The sequence below is a fragment of the Ips typographus genome, linkage group LG1 (assembly GCF_016097725.1).
Source record: "Ips typographus isolate SLU linkage group LG1, UJ_Ityp_2.0, whole genome shotgun sequence".
Classification (NCBI taxonomy): Eukaryota; Metazoa; Arthropoda; class Insecta; order Coleoptera; family Curculionidae; genus Ips; species Ips typographus.
Window position 1 is genome coordinate 14,755,848 of NC_138422.1, and position 26,583 is coordinate 14,782,430.

Consider the following 26,583-nt stretch of genomic DNA (forward strand, 5'->3'; position numbering starts at 1 on the left):
ATTAAAACACTACCACAGTTTTCAACATTTAATAACCATATTTTTAGCTACTTCTAGAAATTTTATATTATTCAAGAGAATGAATTTACAGTACAATTTTTTTAATTTGCATACTGATTTAGTGAAAGATTACAATGCTTTGATAGCAACATTGTGACAATAGAAATCCTTAAACTTTTCTTACATTAACACCAACTAAAATCACAAATGATTTTCCCTAATCAACTTCACCATTCACTTGTTCAGTTTCCATTTCTGGAGGGTCATTTTCTTCCTCCTCTTGCTCCTCAACCACCTCATTATTCTGTATTTCCATGTATTGTTGCTGTAATTCTCTGATTTCGTCTTGCAGATCACTGTAACGAGTCTGCAACGCTTTTTCCCGCTCAACTTGCCTGTTTACGTCTTCAGTTAAGGATTGCAGTCTTCTAGGCAAAGCATTCATTTCCTGCTCCTGCAGAAACTTGAATGTTTTCAGTTCTAAATTGGCCATGTCAATGTTTTCATAAGCGTCGTTTAGTTGTTTGATTAGTGCTTGAGCTCTGGATTGATACCCACCAGTGAGGATTTTCAGTTTTTTTTTCCATTCTAGCTGCTTTTTTTGCTTCTTTAGCCATGTGAGTTCTGTTTTGTTCTAGTCGTTTTTCTGCAGATTCTAGTCGGTCCTTTTTGCTCGCCAAATTAGCTCTGGTGTACCGGTTTTGGTTGGGTAAAAATAGAACTTGACTAAGACATTCTTCCCACACTTGGGTGTAAGCATCTGCAGGTAAATCTCCATGGTTCATTCCTTTTTTCACCACTTCCATTTCTTTACTCAACATGTGTTTGGCTACTTCCAGTTCTTCTAGGTGGAAGTTTTCATAAGGGTTTTCTTCCATGAATGCTAGTTGTTGGGCCTGGGCTTTAGTTGACTGTTTGTTGACAAATTGAGGGGGATTTTTTAAATTATCAAATTGCAACATAGTTGCCATCTCTAACTTTATCAGTTCTTCAGCTTTCTGTAATTCAGTTAAAGAGTAACTCTCATTAAGTGGTCTTAAAACAGACAAGTTGATGTCTTGCGGTCTGGGCAGGTCTCTTTGAATTACTTGGGACCTCAATGCCAGTTCTTTGGCAGCTTTTGCCTTTAATTCTTCCTGATATTTGTGATCTACATCTGCCTGATCTTCAACTAGGCTTTCTGCTGCTTCTTCTGGTAGTGGTTGGTCTTCATTTTCAGGAACAACAATTTCATAGTCATTTTTTGGTTGAGGCAATGTGCTCAGCCCCATTTTTAATTGTTGCTTCAAAGAGACTTTGTAATTCAAATGTTCAGATGGTGTACTGCCAACTGTCAAGTTTTCTTCTGGGTTAATATTTAGTTTGTCTCTGATAGAGGGTGTGGAGTAGGCTGCAGCACCTCCAATTGGTACTACAGCACCACTATGTGGGGTCATAAAACCAACACTTCCTGGAGTAGCACCACCATCACTTCTACTGGAACGGAATGGAGTTGCAAGTACAGTGTTAGGAGTAGCAACTGTTTGTTGTTGTGGGGTCACACCACTAAAATCTGAGTTATGTAAGACTGTGTTCAGTCCACCCTTTAAAGGTGTATCAACTTGTGTCAGGGCCATAACATTTTGTGCCTCCTGCAATATTCTATCAGTTTGGGGGGCTGGAGTTCTGGGAGTAGCAGCTGCATTAGGAGTAACTGTATAATCATTAAGTAATGCATTGGTTGACTCAACCCCACTGTCCACTGCCACTTCTCTGGCTACTTCACTTGCTTTCCCTAGTTTCACCACTTGGTGCAACTCATCATCAGTAATTTGGGGTGTTGGAAGCACCAGTTTTGACCTTTTCCTGGCAGGTTCCTGATTTTGAAGCATGGCTTCAGGAATGTCATTTTCCTTGCGCTGCTTCAACTTTTGCTTATCCTTCTTTCTTTCTCTCTCTTCTTTTTCACTACGCAACTCACCCTCCATGTTCTCTCTTGTCATTCTTGAAAAATCTGGTGCCATTGGATCTAAAATTTCTTTAGAAGTGTCATAAAATCCTGGGGCTGGTGTTTTCTCAAATGGAATTTCAGCATTGTAGTCCACTCCACGCTTCTTCCTTCTTCTAGGAGCTACTTCTATACCAGCAGCTCTTAACTCTCGTCTTTTTTGCAATGCTGCCAACCGGCGAGCTTCTTCCAACTGTTTTTCACGGGCCTTCCTTTTAGCTTTTTTACCTTGTGTGTTGGCTAGCCTGGCTCTGGCTTCTGACAACATTTCAAGTTCATCTTCATCCATATCCTTGGGATCAGGCCTGGCAGGTTTAGTTTCTGGATTTGGGTCAATCTCACCAGGTTTAAGCTTCCTGGGGTCATCTCCATCATCTCCCTCTTCCTTTCGCTGAGCTTGATCCAGTAAGTACTCATATCTTTCCAAACATTGGGCAGCAGTCCGTCCGATTATCGGGGCAATTGTCCTCCACTGAGTGGGCATCAGTTTGGCTAAATGCAGCAATTTTTCATCTTCCTCCCTTGACCATTCAGTCTTTTTGATGCTAGGATCCAACCACTCAAACCAACGGGCTTTACACTGTTTTGCCGACTTTCTGTGCAACAAAGAAGCGATTCGCGACCATTGGTTTTTGCCGTATTTCATTACGGCAGCTTTGAGAATTTCATCTTCGGTGTTCCGCCAGACGCCCCCTTTTATCATTATACGGGGCATTTTGACTTATTTTGAATGAACCCACAAAGCACAAAGTTGGAAACTGAGTTTACTATCTTAATAGAGACAGAAAAGTGATAAATAAACACTCTTTAACATTTAACACCTCAAACTCTCTAAACCTCAAACTTTTTTAACATGAACTGAAGAAAGCAAGAAGCAAGCTAAAAGCAAAATTGACAAACGAAACGTCTAAATATAAAGTTTCCGTCTTCCGTCAGTAAAATTACATTTGGCAGTGATCACGTGACTGTATATTTTGTTTGACTCACAGCTGCACGTGACTATGATCGATTGGCATTTTTGTTCTGTGGAAAGTGAAGAATAAAAGGTGGACCTAACCCTAAAAGTTTAAACTTTCATCTCTCCTTGGGTTCATGTTTTGTTGTGGTTTCATGTATTCAAGTTTACAAAATTGTTTAAGAAAATTGCATTACAGTTTAATATAATTACTTGCAGTTTGTAGTCACTGAAAGTTCAACTGGCTTCCCGGGCGAAAATGGTGAAAGACGCTGGTTCTAATAATGTCCCAGTAAAGAAGAAAAGAAAAGCAACTTCTGCTGATGTTGTTCCAGAAGTGGATGTTTATCAGGTCAGTGTATGAATTTTAAACTTGAAATTAGTTAGATCCACTTATTTTTGTGCATAAAATATGGTATATATGATTAATGGGTTGACCTCAGATTTGTATGATAAGGTGCCTTTGCTTCCAAAACAAGGTGTACAAGCCAGCAAACTATCACTGAAAAATTGCTCTTAAGATCCTAATATTCTGCTACTTTACCAGATTTTAGTCTTCTAAGCACACATGGTTAATTCCTATTTTTGCAAAAATGTATCATTTTGGAACATACCTTGGAATTATTGTTTTTTAACACCATTCAGTTGTTTTATGTTTATTATTGATAATTCCGGATCTGCTGACTCAACTGCAGTGCAGGAGTACCCAACAGGAAACTATAACCTGTTACTTCAGACTAGGTGAAACCATATAACCTCACCTATCTGCAACAAAATGTTGAGTACTCTGGTGTCATGTAAGAAGATCTACAATCTGTTTCCCACAAAGGTGAGAACTCTACCAAAAATTTAAATTAAAAAGATGGCTAAAGCTTTATTTAGCTGAAAAAGCATTTTATAGCATTAAGGAATTTTTTGATATTGCTAAGATGCTAAGTCTCTTTCTTTAGAGCAAGTTTAAATTAGTGCATCATTGTCTTTTAGTCCTTAGTTTGGAGACTTAAAATGTTTTCCCTTTGTATTTGTTGTCTTTCTTTTTTGACATTGTTCCACATCCTTTGCAAGGGTTTTTAGTACCTAGTTTGTACTGAATTGAACAAAAATAAATATATCTATATCTATTCTTTGTTTTACAAATGATTTATATTTTTTTCTGATTAATTTTGAAATAGAATCTACAAAATGATTTTTGAAAGCTCACTCCTTAATTGGTTTTGGTTTAGGGCCAGATTTACTGGCTTCTTGTAAATTGTTGATGTGAAAAAGTACTTTTATTTTTCAGGCTGATTGCTTAAATCATACAAAAATAATATAAAAAATGTCTGGTTCTGGTTGAGGTGGCAAACATTATGTATACAGGCAGTACCAAAATTGGTAAACTTTGTTTTTTGGACTAAATAGAACAAAGTTTTTTTTATAATGGGCCTATCCCACATATCATAAATTTGTGTTTTAATGACTAGAATCGAAAGAATAGGGTTAAAAAACGAATTTTTCATATTCTTGAAGAAAAAATTATGGTCGTAAATGTTTCTACATTAGTTTGAATTTATCCATTAAATTTAAAAGATCTGTTTTGGCGCGCATGTGACGTACGTAATTCTGGGCGATTTTATTGGCTGTTGCACGCCATCTGTTTCACTTCTTGTCGCTGATTGGTTGATAGTGTAGTACGTCACCGGCGGCGGGCGTTTTAAACATGAGATTAATGTAGTTTTTATTATCATTTTTTTTTCTATTTAGACTTAATATTTTTGAAAACAAAAAAATACGGGTATAATATTTTCAATCCGTCTTTGTAGTTATGAAATAAAAAAAAATTGTGGGACAGGCCCATTGCATACAGGATATTCCATGACCTAAGACATTTGGTATTTAGTATTTACCTATTTTCAGTTGAACTGGCAATATTGAAAGGACTAAAAGATTTTTAACATAGTTTAGATTTGACCTCTGCAAAACTGCAAATTTAAAAAAATATTTTGAAATCCCATTAAAAAATTAAACAATAACTAAAATGTTATTTCTAAAATTTGTGTTTTTTTCTTTTAATATAATTTTTTTTTAGTTTTACAGGCAGTATTACTATTGAACTCCAAATTTTGCCCTCACTTAACCTTCCTTAATTTTTTAAAGAATATGTAGATTTTAGTAAAGGTGTAGAAATGACAAATTGAGAAAAGTTGGGTGCTTTTTTACTGAATCTTTCCCTAGCATCTGCTGACTTACTATTACTTACAAAGAATTAGTACTCTGTAAATGTCAGTAACAATAAATCAAGAATTTTTTATTTTATCATTTTGAAATTATGATCTAAATAACATCTTCAGGAGGTTCTAAAAAGTATTTTTATGAGCATTAGGTTCATGTGAATTCTGTGTCATTTGTAGAAAACATAGTGTTACGGTTTGGGCCTACTATGCTCGATACTCGATGAAACCGATGCGCCGCAATATCTGGCCGGGCGCGTATTAAAGTAGGCCACAGTTAGGAAGCGCCACACCTGGAAGATTCGAAGCAAATCGCGAAGCGTTTCGCGGTCATTCTAGAACGTGGTTTGTGAATATAAAAGAAGCGGCGTCGACGAGAGAGAGAGTAGAGTGTAGAGTAGTAGTGAATTCGGGAACGCGGTAAAGTTTAAATAGCGGAGTAATTGTGGAATTGTAGTAGTGTTTTTAGTAGTTGAGTTAATTATTGTACGGAGTATTTTGAAGTGTAAATAAATTTATTAATTGTTGAGTTAAACTGACTTTGTGTGAACCCGCGGGAAAATCGTAACAATTGGTGTCAGAAGTGCGATCAGACTTTAGTGCGACGTGAATTGGAACTAAACTTCGGGTTAAAGACTTGTGTTCAGAACCGGACTAGAGATTTTCGGAACAGTGGTGTGTTAAATTTATTTTATGCCAATAACAAGACGTCAAAGTGCAAACATGGAGGCCCAACTTGCAGCTATTATGGAAATGCTTAAACAAGACAAAGAAGAACAAGAAAAGATTCGAAAACAAAACAAAGAAGAACAAGAAAAGATTCGAAAACGAAACAAGGAACAACAAGAAAGAATTCGACAAGAAGACAGAGAGCGGCAAGAAAAGCGTAAGGTAGAAATATTGAACGTTCTAGCGGGGACCAAGACAGAAATCCAAGAGTATGTAACCCATAGTCTCAATAAAATTCAGAATGATGTTCGGGAGGACATTAATAAAATTCAGAATGACGTCGAGATAAAGCTACGCGACTTAGAGCGGAAAATTGACAGCAGAGGAGCCAGCTCTACAGTGATCACCCGAAACGGGCTCAACAAGATCAAGCCTCCCACATACGACGGTCAAACTTCATGGGCAATGTACCAACTCCAATTTGAGGCCGCTGCAAATGCAAATGGATGGAGTAACAAGGAAATGGCTGTAGCACTAGTAGTGGCATTACGAGGACCTGCATTGGAGCTGTTACAGACGGTGCCTATCGCCCAACGAAGCAACTATGAAGCATTAGTAGCTGCATTAGAACGTCGTTATGGGGATCAACATAAGAAAGGACTGTATCGAACGCAATTAATGGCAAGACAGCAGAAAACTGGTGAAAATCTAGAAGAGTTTGAAACCGAAATTCGTCGCCTTGTGCATCTGGCTTACCCAGCCGTCTCGGATGAAATCCAAGAAGAACTTGTGTGGCACAGTATTTTGTAGATGGGATTCGAGATCCAGAGGTAAAGAAATGGCTGAAGATGTTCAAAGGGAGCAACAACAGCGAATTACTGATTCGAGCGCTGGAAATTGAAACTGCGTGCAATGATTTAAAGCCAGAGCCTATTCAAGAGGAAAGAGTACCGCCAGCCGATCATGTTGCTACATTAATAGATGAAATTAAAGCAATGGTAGGCCAATTAGTGCAACAAATGGCAGCATCAGGAAATAGTCAGTCCACACAATTAGAACGATCACGCCCGATCACGAGAGTGGAGTGTTATCGATGCGGACGTACGGGACACATTAGAAGGAATTGCAGACAACGGTCTTGTTCTTCAAACCCACAGTGTCGACGAAATCAGGACATCAGAACAAATCACCGGAACTCCTCTGCTAAAAGAAACATTACATGTTATATTTGTGGACGTAAAGGACATTACCAATGGAATTGCAGACAGCAGTCTCGTTTACCGACACCGCAGAACTGGCGTAACCAGGAGCAGGAAATGAAGAATCCGGAAAGACATTTACCGCGATATGTAGAGGATCGTCAAGTTTTGGATAGTGACTTAAGGTACCGGAAAGGACAAATTCATAATGGTTGGAGGATTGGTCAAATCGCGATGGTGACAGATAAAGAGGCTACAAAAAGAATGAAGAGCAGCGTTTCTAAGGAGGACATAATAAAAGGACAGCGCTCAGACTCTGATTTGAAAGTAATCAGAAGATGGTTGGAGAAGGATTTGAAACCGGATTGGCAACAGATTTCCAGATATGGACCAACAGTAAGGGGTTACTGGTTGCAGTGGAATTCGCTTCGACTGCGAGATGACTTAATTACTCGCAAATGGGAAAGTCCAGACGGAAAACGCTTTGTTTACCAAACAATAGTGCCCAATTCCTGCAAAGAGAATGTGCTGCGAGAACTACATGACAGTCGCGGAGGAGGACACTTTGGAGTAAACCAGACTTTGGCTAGAATAAGAGATCGATTTTACTGGATTAACTTCAGAAAGGACGTTGAGGAATGGTGTAAACGGTGTGACCAGTGTTCGTTACAGAAGGGATCCATCACAATTCGGGAACTTGAGAGAGAGAAGATGAAACCAAACAACAACCGTATGAAGATGACACTGGACCACAGACCAACTGGTGGCAATTATAAGGAAGGTGATGCTGTGTGGATGTTTCAACCCAGGAGGAGCAAAGGATTAAGTCAAAGATGGCAACGACACTGGGAGGGACCTTACCATGTGGTAAAAAGGTTAAATGACGTCGCGTACAGAGTCCAACGCAGCCCCAAAGGCAAGATGAAAATTGTCCATCTGGACAGACTCAAGAAATACCAGGGACTAGATGAAGCGGATCGGGACGATCAGCTTTAAGAGGGGGGCAGTGTTACGGTTTGGGCCTACTATGCTCGATACTCGATGAAACCGATGCGCCGCAATATCTGGCCGGGCGCGTATTAAAGTAGGCCACAGTTAGGAAGCGCCACACCTGGAAGATTCGAAGCAAATCGCGAAGCGTTTCGCGGTCATTCTAGAACGTGGTTTGTGAATATAAAAGAAGCGGCGTCGACGAGAGAGAGAGTAGAGTGTAGAGTAGTAGTGAATTCGGGAACGCGGTAAAGTTTAAATAGCGGAGTAATTGTGGAATTGTAGTAGTGTTTTTAGTAGTTGAGTTAATTATTGTACGGAGTGTTTTGAAGTGCAAATAAATTTATTAATTGTTGAGTTAAACTGACTTTGTGTGAACCCACGGGAAAATCGTAACAATAGTTAATGTATGACCTACTAATTTTTGAAAAACTACACTTTAAACCTTTTTTTAATATTGTACTATGAATTTTGTTACAGAAAGTATGTGAGTTTGAGGAGAAAGAGTCAAAAAGCCGCAATATAGTGGTGGACTCGGAAATATTTTTTGATGTAGTGCGAGAAGCCCAGTCTAACTTGGATCAGGTCAAAGACGCAAAACTAGCTCAGAAAAAAGTGAATTTTAAACTTTTAACCATTAAACTATACATTTTTTGTGACTGAAAAACTTTTGCAGAACAGTCCAGCAAACGTGGATGTACTAAATGATAAACTGATGCAGTTTGTAGTGAAAATATGCGTCATAAAGAAACTAAACCGACTGGATAAACTAGAACAAGTGTCTGAAAGGGAGGCTTTGAACGTAGAAAAGCAGAAATGCGACAGCACTAAACTAATTTACCAGAACTTGGTCTATGAGTTGTACCATTTGGTCACAGAAACTAATAAGTGTTTGGCTTTTAAGTAAGTAATGACCGTAAAACTTTATTTTGAGATAAGACTCTTTAAATGTACTGAACAGGTCTGCTGATGAAAAGATTGACTTGGTGCCGTTTGAAGAATTTCTAAAACATGCTCCTGAGTCTTCAACTAGCAAATTTAAAGACTTTGACCCGAACGACCATGAACAAGCGCACGCTTTGCGTTTAGCTAGACTGGAATGGGAGTTAACTCAGAGGAAGGACTTAGCCGAGCAGTGTAAAGTAATGGATGAGGAAAAAATGAAAGTGATTGCTGGTATGGTAAAGTGTTAGGTGGTTGCTAAGATTTTTAACCAAATACGGTCTAGAAATCAGTGAGCGCAAAGAGAAACTAAACGACTTGTTGCCGTTGCTTAACAGTGTGGTTAAGGCAACCAAACCTCTGCAAGAACATTTAGGACTTAATGGAGATCTTACAAGGAAGGAACACGGTCTGGCCAGTCTTTTACCAGATCCTTTATACATTTTATATGCTAATGTTATTGCATATAAAAGTGTCTTTGGTGAGTGTTGGTAGTAGCCGGAGCTATTTATTTTAATTGAAAAATGTAATTCAATTAAACAATATAATTGTAATTGATATTTTTCTAAACAAAAGTATTTGCTTTCAGAGTAATTTAACTACTCTGTTTTAACTGAAAGGAATATGATTTATTTTTGTTCTAATTAAGTTTCTCCTGCCTTAACTTACTTTTACTACATTTTTGTGAGTATCAATTATTTAATTTCAATCTTTTGTATTTTTTCTTTAGGCAGATTTCAGAAAAAGTTTAACTGGAAAAATTTTAGTTTAATTCTCTACCAAAACCATAGACATTTTGTTGTGTCTCAGAAGGGAGATATTTGTTTAAGAAAGTGGGCGCAAAGAGTCTGAATGTCTACTTACGGAACTTCAATCCTCTGTAACTCGGTCACACGACAAAATTCAGGGAAATGTTAAAAAACAAATATTTTGTCCTTAAAAGCGTCATTCGTGCTTAGGAATGTTTAATAGGGGCAAAGTATCCTAAATTCCCACTTATAGAATATTGTAATTCAATTATTTTTTTGAGTAATTGCGACAGTTCTGGTAGTAGCATCATTCACAACTAAAAATTAAAAAATCATTACAGTAACCACGGTTAACACACAAATTTTGGGTGACAAGGATGACGCGATCCAGTTTAACGAAGCGCAAGAAGTGGCAAACTCAAATAGTTTAAACGAAGATTCGGAACCGGAAGTTGATTTGCCAGAAGTGGAGGTGAGTACTTCAATTTCCAGTAAATTTGTCTCATTTATCCGAGTTATGCAACAGGAAGTGGAGGTGAAAAAGCGACGACACAGGAAATCCACTCAGCAAGTGGATCCCATGGAGGAGAAAAAGAAGAAACTATTAGAAATGCATCCTTTAAAAGTTGAACTGACATTTTCTGTTGATAATGACGGACCTACTTTGGTGGTCGTTTTCAGTTATTACACGAAATTAAGGCTGGTTACGGTTAGTGCCAAAGTGGAAGCTCCCAAAATTACCGGTAAGAAAATGTTAGGCAACCAAGACTGCAGGTGTAATTTGTATTTTTAGCCAATACGGCAAAGGAAATTATGTCGGGCCACAATATACTAAGCGAATTGCTGGATAATGACACTGGTTTGGAAAGTCCCAATCCTAGTACAGGGTATCTGTTGAAAAAACTCGGTTTGGGCTCGTTTCAACTGTTGATTCCTGATATCGGCTACGCATACGGTTGGGCGCAATCAATATGCGGAATAAATTTTTTGACACCCAAGGTAAGTTGTTTTGAATCAAAGTTTTGTCTCTTTTTAATTATTTATTAAAGTGTTTTGAAAAGCATTTACTAAAGATGCCACTTTGCGCTTTAATTTTTAGTTCAGCTATTTTTTCTGTCTCTGTAACGAAAAATTATTGTGTTTTGAAGTGGTACATACGTATTACACACTTATACACTATGAAAGAAATGCAAAAAAAAAAGGGCAGAAAATGTTTTAAAGACAAATGTTGTCAGAGCATTACTATGAACTTGACACAGATTTAATGCAAACTACAGATTAACAAATAAGCAACTATTGATAACGAATTATATGTCTTTAACTATGCCCAACTTTGGCTAATGCCAAATTGTCATGAAATGAATTTATCACTTTCACCTTCGTTTCTATAGAATTTGTTTATTCTGATTTAAATCTTCTGAAAATTAAATTATACATTATGAATTCCATGTAAACAGAATCACGTGACTCTTCAAATAATATTTTTAACAACTAAAACAGTCACGTTACCTTTAGGATTCCGGTTTGACGTGAACACGTTTTTAATTGAAAATGCATTATAAAGAGAGTAACGTGTGTCTTTAAAAATATCAGTTTAAACTGAAAAACGTGCATGTGACATTATAAAATCCATTTTTAATCTTAAAAGAGTCACGTGACCTTTAGGATCCGTTTTGAAGCTAAAAAAGTGTCATTTGCACATTATTTCGCTATGTACAGTCACGTGACCTTCAGGATTTCGGTTTGACATTAAAAAAGTCACGTAACTATTAAAAAAAAATTTGATTATTGAAAATCGTTATGCGACTTTACGAACTGTAAAAAGAGTCATGTGACCTTTAAAAATATTTTATATTTTTGAAAATCGTCACGTGACCCTTGGCACATTATAAAGAGTCAGGTAACTCTTCAAATAATACTTTGACATCTAAAACAGTCACGTGACCTTTAGGATTTCGTTTTGACGTTAAAATAATTGAAAATTCTCACGTGGCCATTTGCACTATAAAGAGGGTCACGTGTCTTTAAAAATATCAGTTTAAACTGAAAAACGATTACGTGATCCTTCAAATGACATTTTGACATTTAAAACTGTCATGTGACATTATAAATTCCATTTTTAATCTTAAAAGAAGCCACGCGATTTGAAAAAAATAGTCTAAACATAAACTATGTATAAACTGTCACGTGACATTAAAAATGACATTTTAATTTTACAAATAGATACGTGATTTAGTGGATCAGTTTAAAACTAAAAAACGGTCACGTGACCTTCAGGATTCTGTTTTGACGTTAAAAAAAGTCCTGTGACTTTTAAAATAAATAGAATCTTTATTATCGATACCTCAACCCAGAAATTCTTATCTTGTTTAGTTTTCAAAATACGAGTAATTTGACCCAAATTTATTTGAAAAAATCAATCTTTCTTACGCAGTTCAGATGGGATAGCAAAAGAAAGCGGATTATAGGAAATATTGCAAAAGTTGGCAACTATGTCTGCAATGACGAGCTGTATTAGCGCCATCTCTTAGGGTTTACCTACAACTGAAGCGGCCGAAATACATTAAGCCCTTGAAGCATAAACGGCTTCCTTATTGGGTGCCACTTTAATTACATTGCGCTGATTGTCTGTACTTATCATTTAGTCTATGCTGGAAGCCTAGTTATTATTTTAACAGGTGTCTGAGAGTATTTCTTTTTGAAAATGCGAAAAGCGTCTTTTCCGCCCTTTAACTGCTTGAAGTGCAGTCTCGTGCGGGAAAGTACCACTTTCCGCACTTGTTAGGTAAATAACTATTTCCAAACAACTTTAACCTTGTACCTCAAAAACTACAGAACATTTTGTACTAATTTTTGCATTGCCTACATGCCCTATAAGCTTGTATCACTCTGTAGTTATAGCATTGAATTAATATAAACTACATATTGTTGCAGAAATATTGTGAGAAACTTAGTCAGCAGAATGTGGAATCAATACTAAAAATCATAAAGAAACGCTTAGCCAATAGGACCCACCTGGCTAAGCAAATGCAACAGTTAGGTAAGAATTTATTTTATTAGAATAAATTTTGATACGAAAAAATGTACGAGAGTTTTAAATAATAATACATAACAGAACAAAACATATTGCCAACAATACCTGACACAATTGATGCGCCACTAACACACGTGTCTAGTATATCAAAATGGTCGTCCACTACTTACCAAGCATTTTGTCAAGCTCAGTACACGCAATCTTTAGTGGACGAGGAGTTTGTTACTGCTTCAGACTTATTTTATTCACTTCGCATTTCTAGAGGAGAAGGTTTGTTTATACTGAAAATTTTGCACCACATTTTTTCACAACTAATTTGCAGCAACCCTCCAGACTTACGTGATTATTAAAAATACTTACCCGACACCGCCCCCTATTTTCGTTTTGAACTTAAACTACCAGGGTAGCTACAACTCGACCAACTGCGATGAGATTCGGGTAGGTTTTTTCCCCGAGTTTTATCAGGAATGTGCGATTTTAAGTTATTTTTTTCAGGATATGGAAAGAACTTTGAACGTGGACTGGAGCGATTACGGCAGTAAAAGTTCTTCCTGGTTATTATCAGCGCAATTGTCGCACCTTTGTTCATACTTGGATGTCTACTTGGAAACGATGGATTCCAAAACTTTTCCCCCGAATGCTAAATTCATTCGTGGAATTAGGTCAGTACTTTTGTCATAAGCATTAACTGAAAATATAACTTTATGTTAAATTAATTTCAGTGGGAGGAATCGCAGAAGACCGTTTACTTTTCGGAAAATTGGAACTGGAATTTTTACTCAGTACTAACTAATAAGAACCTGAAATGTTTAAAAACAATAATTGTGATTAAAAAAAAATGGTTTTTATTGATTACGTTTTGTTTTTTTTTAAATATTCCATAATTTATTTAAGAAAATTGACACACGTAATTTTGAGGAAGTTTATTACCAACAAATATTTGTTGTCTTATGATTTTAAATAACAGTTAGTGATTACATAATTATTTAAAAAACTTCGGGTAGGAAATGTGTTTTTTTGAGGTTTGAAATTAAAGGCAATTAGTCAAAAAGTCTACATCAGAGCTAAAAAAATAATGATTTTTATTTGAAATTTATCGGCCTCAAAACAGGAAAAACCTTTTCTAAAACTTAACATAAGATTTTAAAAAGTAAACAAATTTAAGCTGAATAAACCTATTAAAATCTGGTTTTAATAGGCTTTCTTTAAAACGTAGATATAACAGAGATGTAAAGCATCAGTATGACCTTTTTATACTGTGTTATATGATAATTTAAAAGACCATATACAGCGCCGAATATAAATTAATGGTTCATTAAAAGAAAAAGTGAGTTTCATACACAAAAAAAAATTAAGTACTTTTTACCTAGTTTCAAATGAAACAGGCTGGCATTCTAATGTTTGTAAGTTTAGTAAAACTCCTTCAAACGTCTGGGAAAACTCTGGAATGCTGATTAAACATACTTTTTGGTTGTTATCACCTGAAAATAAAGATAAAGCAAATATTAATTCAACTTCAGTCAATTTCATATTATCAGTCTATTAATTCATGTTTGATTAAGCAGTCATCATAGAATTTCAAACTAAGCGGAAAATCAAACAAAAATTGTAACAAAACTGAAAGTGTTATTATTATTTTCTCGCGATTCTTTGATTAGCTATTTTTTTCGAAAATTCAACGCCTAACTGTTATTACCTAATTTGTAACATGATGCCAGTATTACATATGACAAAATAAAAAAAAACACTCTTTCATAATAAACTTATGCATCGAAAGGGGTTGTTTTCCAGATAAACTTAAAAATGCTTATATTAAAGCAATATACAAAAAAGGTGATAAAACCAGTGAATCAAACTATAGACCACTGTCCATATTGCCGAATATTAGCAAGATATTTGAAAGAGTTATTTATAACAGATTGATCTCGTTTCTTGAGCGCCAGTCAGTGTTCTGACAGGCAGAATGGATTTAGAAAAGGAAAGAATACGATTAGGGCCATATACCAAGCATTGTCGAATGTGTTTTCTTCGCTAAACAAGAAGAATCATACATTGGCGATGTGTCTAGATTTATCAAAAGCTTTCGATACAGTAAATCATCACAAACTATTGGAAAAATTGGAACGATATGGGATTAGAGGTCATGCACATGAACTTATCAAGTCATACTTGACGTGTAGAACCCAGCAGGTAGTAGAACGTGATCATGAAGGACAATTAATAAAATTGACATTACTAAGGGGGTTCCACAGGGGTCCATACTGGGACCACTCCTTTATATTATTTATACAAATGATCTGGTTGCTGTCTCTGGGGAAAACACCGTCTTGTATGCGGATAATACTACGTTAATTTTTAGCGAAAAAAATGGTAAACTTATGTTGACTTCTGTTGAAACAGTTATGGACATTAATTTTTTGGGAATTAACATTGATGACCGCTTAGACTGGGGAGTGCATGTTGGGAAGGTTGCTGCTAGCCTGAGTTGCTATTGTTATGCACGAAGGTAGTGAGGGAAAGAACGGGAATCGAAGCAGCGTTGACTGCTTATCATGGCTACATCGACTCTAGAATCAGATATGGCTTGATTTTCTGGGGTAACTCCAGAGATATAAACAGGGTATTTATTTTGCAGAAGCGTTGTATTCGAAATATATTTTCTATTGAGTCTGATGGAGTCATGTAAGCCTGTATTTGTGTGCAACCAAATTTTAACTGTCACTTATTTGTACATTATGGCGTGTTATGTTTGTTTTTAGAAATAAGGATTTGTTTGAGGCATGTAGATTGGACCTTAGCTATAACCAATCAAAAAGACTATAACACTAGATATGCGTCTAATCTTATTTGCGAAAGATATGTGTTTAGTTTTCTTCAGAGAAATGTTACATTTATAATGATGAAGATATATAATTTTCTTCCTGAAAAATGGCGTGTAATGACTTGGAATCGTCTGAAAAGTACTTTAAAACAATTTTTGATTGACAAAGCGTTCTACAATCTTGACGAGTTTTTTAATAGTGACATGGAGGAGCTAAATTGTTATTCGTAAATCTTGTGACGTATTTTAGTTATTTGTATTGTAATTTTAATTAACGGATTTTATTATGTTTAAATTGTTTTCATGTACTTTGCTTATTGTATTGTGTGACACTGTTCTACCCCCATTTGGGTTGGGAATAAATAAACAATTATCTATCTATCTATCTATCACTCACCTGTGACCACCTTACTGGCAAACTCTGACTGATTTCCAGTAAAGAACACATGAGGACACTGTTCAATAATAAACGGATCACTGGTATAATAAGGAAAACATCCTAAAGTATCTGGAGCAGTGGGCGCCAAATGATTCCACTCCAAACACTTTTCCATTGCGTCCAGTGTGTCCGTAATTTCTGAATATCTCATTATATCTCTAATAGGCTGGCCTGAAGTCCCAACAATTTTTAAACCATCGCCCAACTCAAATTGGTACGGATTGGAGACTTGATTAAAAGATTTGTACTGTGACGAGTCGGGAAACATGCAAAAATGCATAGGTTTCTGCGGTAAAATGTGATTGGAAGGATCGTATTCGCCTGGCATAACGTCCACATCAATTATTTGAGACATCTTCAGTAAGTATTTATCTAGAAACTTTACAGCTTCAATACAATCAGCTGACTCTGGTACTCGTGACACCATTGAAATGGTGGTTTTCGTTTTTGGTGGAGCGGTTCGAGTGCTGTTGCCGGCAATAATCACTCTACTAATCTTTGATATTCTGTCAATGTCTTGAAACATTCCACTCAGCCAATATACTAAAAGCTGTAAGTTTGTGGTGTGTTTTTCGCGCTCTATGAAATTTAAACCGCTCAGAAACAATACGTAAACTGCCGAGTCAAATATTGGACGTTCAATTTGTTCTCTAAAACTTGCGAAAAGGTAATCGTCGACTTCAAACTTTCCTTTGCCTTTATCTGAACCAAGTATGGCACATGTGATACCTGTTACTAGTTTTGAGGAATCTATGTTACCTGAAAAAATATATTTTGTCATAATTAATAAAATGTAAAGCGTATAAAGCTGGAAATATAATATAGTAATGACATCGACTTTTTAACAATTATTTCAATGGTACACAGACAGATGTTGTAAAAAGTTTTCTAAAATGACACAATTTAGACAAAAATAATTTGTCATTGTCTAGACTTGAATGGTAGAATCTAAAAACAGCATCAGATACTAAAGTTAGCAAAACGAATCAGAGGTTACACCACTAAATAGATGTGGCTATACTTTGATTATAAAAATTCATTAGATCCCTTTTTGGTTTTTACAAGTGTTTTTATGGATACATTACTGAACGTAATTTCATCAACCCCCACAAACCCAAAACTCAACCTCATTTTTAGTGCCTTAATAACCGTCCGGACTACAAAATAGTAGTATAAAAAAGCACATCACCCTGTAACTGACAAAATTGGTAAAACAAAGCACCTTGTAACTATGGACTTAAAATTTAAAAACGTAAAATGTTGACAGTGTTGATGTAATTGGTCCAAATTGGTCTGTAACATTAGATGACACTGGTTATCACTAATAATTGTTCTTACAGAAACTGTACTGGGTGGTTAAACAATATTCAGGCTGTAAACAGGTACATATAAGGAATCATCCTGGTACTGTCAAAACTGTGGCTAAATTAGGAAAAAGTACAGTTTTGGCAATAGTTCTTTGAAATGCAACAGCCACTAACAAATTATTATAGTTTAAAATAACTGTATATAGGGTAGGAAGATACAATATTTAAGCTGTAAACTGGTAAAAAGAATCACCCTGTAACTGCCAAGACAACCAAGTTTTTGTGAAATTTACAAAATTAAAATGTTAACACCATGACATAATTGCTATGCAACATTCTGATGGTGTTGCTTATCATTAATAATAATTATTATTATTACACAAGTGTTGGTTAAAATTCTAGTAAACTGGTCATACACCTGTAACACTCCAATGGATTTATAACACAACATTTTACTTTTAGCAATAAATATAGTGATCCATAGTAATTGCAGTTCTAAACAATATAAATTCTTTTTACTTCATTTGGAATTATTCCCTGTGGAAAATGTGAGAAAATGGTTATGGAGGGTGATATGAAAATCTCCAGGCTGTTATTTGCCTGGATGATAAGCTTTAGCTTTTGAAAAACAGTATTTTAAAATTGTGGTTCAAATCAATCAATCTTTTTCTGGATTGAATTATGAAATGGATTTTATTATTAGTCCTACTTTATTTTATTATTATTTTGTATTTTCTTTGTCTTTTGCTTATGAGAAATTGTATGACTGTAATATTATCTAGTGTTTAATTTGGCTTTGTCAGTAGGAACTTGATTCTTTGGACAATAAAGCATAATTTGATTTGATTTGATTGATGGCAATACCTTGTTAGTAAATTAAATACACACTTCAGAAACAATATATACAGGGTGATTCCAAAGTTGGTGCTTTCCTTTCACCTGCGAATAGGGCTTCAAAAAATAAGGTTTTTTTTTCCTTTGACGTTTTTTCGAAATATGAACAATAACCAAGATACAGGGTGTCAAAGTTTTACTGAAAAAAAAAACAAAATAAAAAATAACTTAAATTTTATTTTAACTAACTACAAGTTATTCCTTATCAACAGACATAAACAAAAACAAAATATTTCAGCCGCCTTTGAACTAAGTTTTAATAATTTGACATTTTAAATTAAAACAGCATTTAATTTTAGGCAGGCATTAAGACTTTACTCTCACTCATGCTATTTGTTAAAACAAATTACTTAGAAACTCGTTTTTCCGAATTTTTCCGGAAAAGTTAAATGCACTAGAGATATTACCCCCGAAAATTTCCTTTCCACATAGCTACTGACACCTACAAAATGTTGTCTAATTACTTCAAGTGGTTTGGCCAAAATCATTAAATTTTTATTTTTTCAGTAAAACTTTTACACCCTGTATCTTCGTTATGGTTCATATTTCGAAAAAGCGTCAAAGGAAAAAAAACTTTATTTTTTGAAGCCCTATTCGCAGGTGAAAGGAAAGCACCAACTTTGGAATCACCCTGTATAATTATTATTATACTATACCTATAAGCTGATATCGTTGTACTTCATCCTCCATAAAAAGCACATCAGACTCATCAGTAAAGTGGGTCAAAATTGGTTGTGGAACAAGTTGATTGCCTTCCGCCAGCCGTTTTAAAACAGAAGGCTTCAATTTCTGATCCTTGAATAATGTCCCAATAACAACACACTTATCGTAATTTTCCTCGGTAAGCTTGTGCAGTTTGCAAATCGGGTACTTGTCACCCCATTTCTGCTGAATCCTTTGCACTAGGAAAGTTTCCATTTCATGGAGTCGAGTTAGGTAAATGCTACAGTACTGCCTGGAATAATCGTTGCTTTTCGAGGTGAATTTTTCGGAACAGTTCTTGTACGGTAACGTTATACGGTCTCGGTTTGAAGGCATTTTGTTTTAAACGAAAAACTTGAGTTTTTATAATTAAAAACTTTTTTTACAATTTTCTACAAATATAGTAAAAAATTTAAATAAACTAGGTTAGGTTTTTGTTCTATTCGTTTCAGTTTTAGATTACCCACTGTTTCTAAAGATGACATCATAATACAATTGGTCACATGATTCAAATCCCAGTACTATACGAAACGATCATGTGATCAACTGTCAACAACACAAAAATTACTAGTGTTACCACGTGACAATGAAAACTAGATTACTACACTTTTACCGCCAATTTGTTTTACTTTTCTAAAATGAAAAATGGGGTTAATATTTTTCCTACTAACCTATTAACTATCTATATATTTACTAGAAAGTATGTGTATGAGGGGCTATTTACTATTTTTAGCTATGGCTCTTGAGTTAAAAAGTTAGTGTAACTTCCCTTTAACAGTTAGTTTTCTATAACTCACATGTTAGGTACTTCATTCAGAAAGAATTTAGTAGAATTATACCTAGTTAATACAAATTAACAAAAAAAAATATATTAACATAACATATAATTGTATAAAATACAAAAATTATTTAAACTAATTTAGTATAAACTGAAGATTGTTTAACATAAGCATCCAATTTGGACTTGAACAATTCAGACTGTATAGGCTCCCTCAGGCTGCACAGAGGGTTTTTAACTACATACTCAATGAAAATCTGTAAAAACAGCAACTTTGATATACCAGCCATTTTGTAAAACACTAAGTTTTTCTACCTCTTTATAGATTTGTTGCAATAAATCCCTAACACCCTGTGACACATTGTCAGTGTTCATGACAAATTTGATTCCCGATGGGGTTTCCAAGTAGTGAAGGGTGTATTTGGAGGTTTTGAAGAACTGGAAACCCTCCTTAACGTCTCTGGGAGATATTTTGTTTATGAACGATTTAAGGGAGAACAACATGCCGTACATTAGTTTGGCTTCCTATGGATAACAATTAACAAAAGAGTGTTTACTATTACTCTCTGTGTTAACTATGCAAATTTAAATAGTCTAACCTCATCCTTGGTCATTCCAGCGTTTTTTGACCTGTTCCATTCGTGGTAATACAGCAGGGTGCCGTATGTGTCAAATATATACATGTTAAACACTGTCATTGTAATAATTTTCACTTAAATGTAGTGAAAAAGTGAAAAAAACACTTTTTAATAAACAATAATATAACCTCCAAATTTGTTTTGATTGTCATGTCACTGTCAAAGTAACAAGGTGTTTACTATTCTCTTTCTAATCCGGAGCGTGTGAGAGAGAAGTACATACACAAGTGGTATGTCGTACCGATAATCTTCAGTCTAAGAAATGATTATCCTACCTAGATAGGGTACACTTGGAATACGTAGTAGCCATTTGTTTGATCAATTGGTTTAACAGTTTTAACACTAAACACTTAATACCTGATAGCTTTTTTGTTATGGCAATTTGACGCTCCATATATTGCCACCGTACTAATTTAATCCAGACAACTGGGTTTAAATGTAATATGTTACGCACTTGGAAACAGACAAAACCAGAAAAACACCCAAGAATAATATAGAAAGGCGGAAAGGCCAAACAAGTGTCCCAAAACCCTATAACTTGGGTTGAAGTTAGTTACCAATTTAAATATTACATTACATTATTTATATACGTGATTGCTTTATTCATGAGATTGTGGGGTCTTCTCTGGTATCTTATAAGAAAAAAATTGTGCCAAAATGTAGCTTCAACTGATCTTCTGTTTGCAGTTGTTGAGCTCACAGCTTTGTCAATTATCTAGAAAAATTGGCCATTTAAAGCTGAATTTAAGTTATGTGCGGTTCAGACTGTGCTTTTTTGCATCTCTATTGTCACAGCCTGAACCACACTTAACTTTATTGGTTATGCTGACATCATTATACAGGGTGTCCCATAAGTAATGGTAAATAATTTAATGGCCTATTTATTGGGTCAAAATAATCCGATTTACCGATTTTTTTGTGGAAAAAAAATTAATATGAATAAAAAAAAATAAAAAAATAAATAAACTTTGTTATTTTTTTTAATTTCTTTCCCTTTATATTTTTAAAATACTCTTTTTCTAAACTTACCTCAGACGAAAAGTTTTCCAATTTTTCCTCGTACATGTTTTGCACCGAATACTTTAATTGCAAATATCTCGAAAACTGTTGATCTTAGGGATACCAACAAGGTATACCTTTTTTGTTTAGAACATATTGGTGAACAGATATTCGGATTCCAGTTGTCACTTGGTCCTACAGCAAAAAAGTTGGGGCGATTTTAAAGCAAATTATTATTTACCACAACTGGCGCCCTCTATGAACTGGCTTAAAACTGAGTTGATAATCAAATTTGTCACCCTCAAAAGGTCCCAAATTCATAATTTAAGAAAAAAACGTTTTTTGAAAATTATTTGAAAAATACTATTTTAAAAAAATAACTTTGACCCCCTGTATTTCTGTTTCCCTTGACTTTTCGTCTTAGGTAAGTTGTGATAAATCGGATTATTTTGACCTTATAAATACGCCATTAAATTATTTACCATTACTTATGGGACACCCTGTCTACAAATTATTAGCATTTCTTGTGTTTGTAGTGACTATGATCCTGTTTAAAAGAGACTAACACTTTTTAACATTTATTTACACAATTAGTGAGAAAACAATAGAAATATATTATCTAACCTTCAAGAAACCGTGTTGATCATTCTTCAAACATAATTTTATTTGCCATAGTGACGATAAACACAATTTATCATATTAGTATAGGTGAGAAAAAAAGTCATAAGAATGGCTGATGTATGTGAATGCATGTTTATTTAGCAAATTGCTATAATCACAAAATAGTTTACATAAGTTAAGTATAATAACTCATCCAACTTAATTAAATCCATAAAACACAACTAAATCATTCTGAGTTTAAACTTTCATTAAAACATATAAAACTTAGTTAAAAAGTGAAAAGAGTAGAAACTATAAAATGTCTTTACTAAACATTAGTGAGAAATTGAGGTTTCCATACCTCATCAAAACCGTTGATCCTATCTTGAACGAGCAACTTTTAAAAGATTTTACAGGTAAAAGTTAGTAAAACCAAAATTGTCAAACTGACCGAAACTATTTTATAGGAGAAAGAACCTGCTTTCTTCAGGTCGGTCCAAAAAACTATTTTCTGCGCAGCACTTACGCTGAAGAATCTGAAGAAATGTATAATTTCAATGTGAGATCTGATGATGTGTTTGTAGTGACTTATCCCAGGTCAGGTAAGTATCCAGATTAGTACATATTTAAGATAATTATAGTTATTTATTACCTAAAGGTACGACAATGACCCAAGAACTGGTGTGGTTGTTGTGCAATGACTTAGACTATAGTAAGGCTGCTCAAGTCCCTCTAACGTCAAGGTTTCCATTTTATGAGTGAGTCTTAGTGTTTTTGTACTATTATTGCAATTATTGACACTTCTCTAAAATTCTTAGACTAAACTCTTTAATACATAAAGAAGTAAAAGCCGAACTTTTGGCAGCTAGTAAAGAAGACCCAAAAAAATGCCAAATGATGGAAAACATGTTTGATCCGAAATGGAAAGCGTTAGCCCGTACTGAAGGTCGTCGCTTTATTAAGTCTCATTTACCACTTAGTTTGCTGCCACCCGATTTGAGTAAAGGGACTTGTAAGGTACATGATTGAAAAAACAGAGTGTCCAGGAAGTATTGAACGAAAGTAAAATGGCGCGGTGTACCGGGTGACCCAATAAAACTGTTCCTAGTCAATAGGTCGTAGAGGCAATTTCAAACTGGTTTCTAAATGAAAATCGGAAATTGTTGGCTTTTATTGGTGGAGTGCTCACGTGACATTTTAAGGGTAATGATGGCCAATAGCTGGATATATTCCTCTGATTATTAGTTGGAGTTTCGTTCTGCGAACAGACCTCATATATCTCGAGAACAGTTCGTCGTATGACATATTTTAAAACTTGAAAATAATTTAAAAAGTGGGGTGTTCAATTGCTTTTGCAATAACCTGTTATTTAACTTCTTATTAACGGTTAATTTGGTTCAAAATAGCATTCTTTGGGAAATGAACAAAAATATAGTAAATTTAGTTGAGTCGTTGAACGCCATGCGGCTAATTTTGACACAAACTCTGTAAAATTTGCTCAGTTAAGTATAATATAGGTATGTAATTAGTCTCAGTTAACATATTAACGATTTACTATTAGATCATTCTGCATACTTTTAGACTGTGCTTTGGCCACGGACAATACGTTTTATTTACGTGTAAATACTTTCTGAAGCAGAATATTTTCATAGTCTATAAGAAATATTGCTTTAGGCCTACGAATAAGTATCTAATTGTAGGTAATCTATGTAGCGAGGAATCCTCTGGATGTAATTGTCTCCTTCTTTCATTTGTTGAGCTCTTTACGTATCCAAAGTTATCAGGGAAATTTCAGGACGTTTTGGAACTACTTTAAAAACGATTCAGGTAAAAGTTTTAATACAAAAACATTGCAACAATCATACAAAATATAAGAGTTTCAGTTGTGTACGCACCTTATTGGGAGCATGTTAAAGAAGCATGGGAAAAACGCAACCAAGAAAATTTTCTATTTATTTTTTACGAAAATATCACTAGGGTAACTATTGCAATGTTGATGCTGTTGGTGAGCTCATATCAATTTATTGACAGAACATGGATAAAGAGCTAAAAAAAATTATGTCGTTTCTGGGAAAATCCTACACAGATCAGCAATTGGAGCAGCTAAAAGAACACATGCAGATCGAAAATTTCAAAAAGAACCGGTCAGTTAATACTGGTCTAAAGCATGAAGAGTTAGGATTGATTGTGGAGAACAAACGCAATCAGTTTATAAGAAATGGAAAAGTGGGAGGGTATAAGGAGTATTTCGATGAAGAAATGGAGAAAGAAGCTCAGCAGTGGATAAGTCATAATTTGAAAGACACTGATTTGAAATTTCCAGTTCAGCTTTAACAAGTTATCTTCTGTTAGAGTAAATAAAGTTATTTGATATATAATAAAGTTTCAAGAGAATGAAAGTATTCAAAATAATAATAAAAGGTTGTTTCACTTTGTTCTTCGTTGTCTTGTTTTTATGTAGCAAGTTTTAAAGTAGACAAAATAAGGGTGAAGCAGAAAGAACTAACGATGATAACCCGGCAATAGACGTAAAGTCAATAAGCAGAAACACGTCTTTCTATTTTGCAAAGGTCAAAAATTCACTTTAAATATACAAACTTAGCTTAACAATTTGTTTGTTACTTGTGCAAATAACTAAAAAATCATCAGAAACACGAATAAATCCAATGATAATTTTTATGTAGTTCAATTTGTAGTTTTGAAGGTTTGAAACGGTATTATTGTTTATCTGAATATAAAAGAAACATACTGTTACGATTTTCCCGTGGGTTCACACAAAGTCAATTTAACAACAATTAATAAATTTATTTACACCAAAACACTCCGTATAATACAGCTACTAAAAACACTACTACAATTCCACAATTACTTCGCTATTTAAACTTTACCGCGTTCCCAAATTCACTACTACACAACACTACTCTCGTCGACGCCGCTTCTTTTATATTCACAAACCACGTTCTAGAAAGACGCTTCGCGATTTGCATCGAACGTCCAAGATTCTTCCAGGTGGCGCCTCCTAACTGTGGCCTACTTTAACACGCGCCCGGCCAGATATTGCGGCGCATCGGTTTCATCCTGACTCGAGTATAGTAGGCCCAAACCGTAACACTGCCCCCCTCTTAAAGCTGATCGTCCCGATCTGCTTCAACTAATCCCTGGTATTTCTTGAGTCTGTCCAGATGGACAATTGTCATCTTGCCTTTGGGGCTGCGTTGGACTCTGTATGCGACGTCGTTTAACCTTTTTACCACATTGTAAGGTCCCTCCCAGTGTCGTTGCCATCTTTGACTTAATCCTTTGCTCCTCCTGGGTTGAAACATCCACACAGCATCACCTTCCTTATAATTGCCACCAGTTGGTCTGTGGTCCACTGTCATCTTCATACGGTCGTTGTTTGTTTTCATCTTCTCTCTCTCAAGTTCCCGAATTGTGATGGATCCCTTCTGTAACGAACACTGGTCACACCGTTTACACCATTCCTCAACGTCCTTTCTGAAGTTAATCCAGTAAAATCGATCCCTTATTCTAGCCAAAGTCTGGTTTACTCCAAAGTGTCCTCCTCCGCGACTGTCATGTAGTTCTAGCAGCACATTCTCTTTGCAGCAATTGGGCACTATTGTTTGGTAAACAAAGCGTTTTCCGTCTGGACTTTCCCATTTGCGAGTAATTAAGTCATTTCGCAGTCGAAGCGAATTCCACTGCAACCAGTAACCCCTTACTGTTGGTCCATATCTGGAAATCTGTTGCCAATCCGGTTTCAAATCCTTCTCCAACCATCTTCTGATTACTTTCAAATCAGAGTCTGAGCGCTGTCCTTTTATTATGTCTTCCTTAGAAACGCAGCTCTTCATTCTTTTTGTAGCCCCTTTATCTATCACCATCGCGATTTGACCAATCCTCCAACCATTATGAATTTGTCCTTTCCGGTACCTTAAATCACTATCAAAAGCTTGACGATCCTCTACATATCGCGGTAAATGTCCTTCCGGGTTCTTCATTTCCTGCTCCTGGTTACGCCAGTTCTGCGGGGTCGGTAAACGAGACTGCTGTCTGCAATTCCATTGGTAATGTCCTTTACGTCCACAAATATAACATGTAACGTTTCTTTTAGCAGAGGAGTTCCGGTGATTTGTTCTGATGTCCTGATTTCGTCGACACTGTGGGTTTGGAGAACAAGACCGCTGTCTGCAATTCCTTCTAATGTGTCCCGTACGTCCGCATCGATAACACTCCACTCTCGTGATCGGGCGTGATCGTTCTAATTGTGTGGACTGACTATTTCCTGATGCTGCCATTTGTTGCACTAATTGGCCTACCATTGCTTTAATTTCATCTATTAATGTAGCAACATGATCGGCTGGCGGTACTCTTTCCTCTTGAATAGGCTCTGGCTTTAAATCATTGCACGCAGCTTCAATTTCCAGCGCTCGAATCAGTAATTCACTGTTGTTGCTCCCTTTGAACATCTTCAGCCATTTCTTTACCTCCGGATCTCGAATCCCATCTACAAAATACTGTGCCACAAGTTCTTCTTGGATTTCATCCGGGACGGCTGGGTAAGCCAGATGCACAAGGCGACGAATTTCGGTTTCAAACTTCTAGATTTTCACCAGTTTTCTGTTGTCTTGCCATTAATTGCGTTCGATACAGTCCTTTCTTATGTTGAT

General features: G+C 35.5%; 5 protein-coding genes across 6 annotated transcripts; 2 read left to right on the forward strand and 3 right to left on the reverse strand.

The window, feature by feature from the left end:
• Positions 1 to 15: 15 nt before the first annotated feature.
• On the reverse strand, positions 16 to 2,858 carry Cdc5 (cell division cycle protein 21). Its single transcript, XM_081976508.1, is given in 2 exon segments — positions 16 to 580; positions 582 to 2,858. Coding segments are annotated over 2 exon segments (2,484 nt in total). The 5' UTR covers positions 2,703 to 2,858; the 3' UTR covers positions 16 to 217.
• A 124-nt stretch (positions 2,859 to 2,982) lies between these two features.
• On the forward strand, positions 2,983 to 13,588 carry thoc5 (THO complex subunit 5). Of its 2 annotated transcripts, XM_081976527.1 has the most exons (14): positions 2,983 to 3,099; positions 3,162 to 3,294; positions 8,491 to 8,625; positions 8,687 to 8,913; positions 8,972 to 9,186; positions 9,239 to 9,433; positions 10,043 to 10,173; positions 10,228 to 10,444; positions 10,495 to 10,700; positions 12,636 to 12,741; positions 12,817 to 13,005; positions 13,058 to 13,173; positions 13,231 to 13,397; positions 13,458 to 13,588. In XM_081976527.1, exons 2-14 carry the CDS (start codon positions 3,202 to 3,204, stop codon positions 13,522 to 13,524), a joined length of 2,064 nt encoding a protein of 687 aa, XP_081832653.1. In that variant the 5' UTR covers positions 2,983 to 3,099; positions 3,162 to 3,201; the 3' UTR covers positions 13,525 to 13,588. The 2 variants fall into 2 exon arrangements, with proteins under 2 accessions (XP_081832653.1, XP_081832645.1); XM_081976519.1 differs by having other exon boundaries at positions 3,049 to 3,294.
• Positions 13,589 to 13,800: 212 nt separating this feature from the next.
• Positions 13,801 to 19,614, reverse strand: PolD2 (DNA polymerase delta subunit 2). Its single transcript, XM_081976550.1, has 3 exons — positions 18,853 to 19,614; positions 15,954 to 16,754; positions 13,801 to 14,216 (listed from the first exon to the last, which is right to left on the reverse strand). The coding sequence occupies exons 1-3, from the start codon at positions 19,232 to 19,234 to the stop codon at positions 14,098 to 14,100; spliced, it is 1,302 nt and encodes a 433-aa protein (XP_081832676.1). The 5' UTR covers positions 19,235 to 19,614; the 3' UTR covers positions 13,801 to 14,097.
• Positions 19,615 to 19,745: 131 nt separating this feature from the next.
• On the reverse strand, positions 19,746 to 20,462 carry Bet5 (blocked early in transport 5). Its single transcript, XM_081976723.1, has 3 exons — positions 20,276 to 20,462; positions 19,992 to 20,201; positions 19,746 to 19,933 (listed from the first exon to the last, which is right to left on the reverse strand). The coding sequence occupies exons 1-3, from the start codon at positions 20,372 to 20,374 to the stop codon at positions 19,808 to 19,810; spliced, it is 435 nt and encodes a 144-aa protein (XP_081832849.1). The 5' UTR covers positions 20,375 to 20,462; the 3' UTR covers positions 19,746 to 19,807.
• Positions 20,463 to 22,141: 1,679 nt separating this feature from the next.
• On the forward strand, positions 22,142 to 24,333 carry LOC145727131 (sulfotransferase 1E1-like). The gene is made up of 7 exons (XM_081976600.1): positions 22,142 to 22,329; positions 22,381 to 22,515; positions 22,572 to 22,671; positions 22,732 to 22,930; positions 23,614 to 23,740; positions 23,797 to 23,891; positions 23,945 to 24,333. The coding sequence occupies exons 1-7, from the start codon at positions 22,233 to 22,235 to the stop codon at positions 24,245 to 24,247; spliced, it is 1,056 nt and encodes a 351-aa protein (XP_081832726.1). The 5' UTR covers positions 22,142 to 22,232; the 3' UTR covers positions 24,248 to 24,333.
• The last annotated feature ends 2,250 nt before the right edge of the window (positions 24,334 to 26,583 follow it).

Coding starts and splice junctions, on each gene's coding strand:
- thoc5 (XM_081976527.1), top strand. CDS start 3,202: ATGGTGAAAGACGCTGGTTCTAATAATGTCCCAGTAAAGAAGAAAAGA. Junction 8,626..8,686: donor CAAAACTAGCTCAGAAAAAA/GTGAATTTTAAA, acceptor AAACTTTTGCAG/AACAGTCCAGCAAACGTGGA. Junction 13,174..13,230: donor CCAACTGCGATGAGATTCGG/GTAGGTTTTTTC, acceptor TATTTTTTTCAG/GATATGGAAAGAACTTTGAA.
- PolD2 (XM_081976550.1), bottom strand. CDS start 19,234: ATGCCTTCAAACCGAGACCGTATAACGTTACCGTACAAGAACTGTTCC. Junction 16,755..18,852: donor ACAACGATATCAGCTTATAG/GTATAGTATAAT, acceptor ATATTTTTTCAG/GTAACATAGATTCCTCAAAA. Junction 14,217..15,953: donor TGCCAGTAAGGTGGTCACAG/GTGAGTGATAGA, acceptor CTTTATTTTCAG/GTGATAACAACCAAAAAGTA.
- Bet5 (XM_081976723.1), bottom strand. CDS start 20,374: ATGACAGTGTTTAACATGTATATATTTGACACATACGGCACCCTGCTG. Junction 20,202..20,275: donor CTGGAATGACCAAGGATGAG/GTTAGACTATTT, acceptor TGTTATCCATAG/GAAGCCAAACTAATGTACGG. Junction 19,934..19,991: donor TGCAACAAATCTATAAAGAG/GTAGAAAAACTT, acceptor CTGTTTTTACAG/ATTTTCATTGAGTATGTAGT.
- LOC145727131 (XM_081976600.1), top strand. CDS start 22,233: ATGTCTTTACTAAACATTAGTGAGAAATTGAGGTTTCCATACCTCATC. Junction 22,330..22,380: donor ACTTTTAAAAGATTTTACAG/GTAAAAGTTAGT, acceptor ACTATTTTATAG/GAGAAAGAACCTGCTTTCTT. Junction 22,516..22,571: donor AGTGACTTATCCCAGGTCAG/GTAAGTATCCAG, acceptor TATTACCTAAAG/GTACGACAATGACCCAAGAA.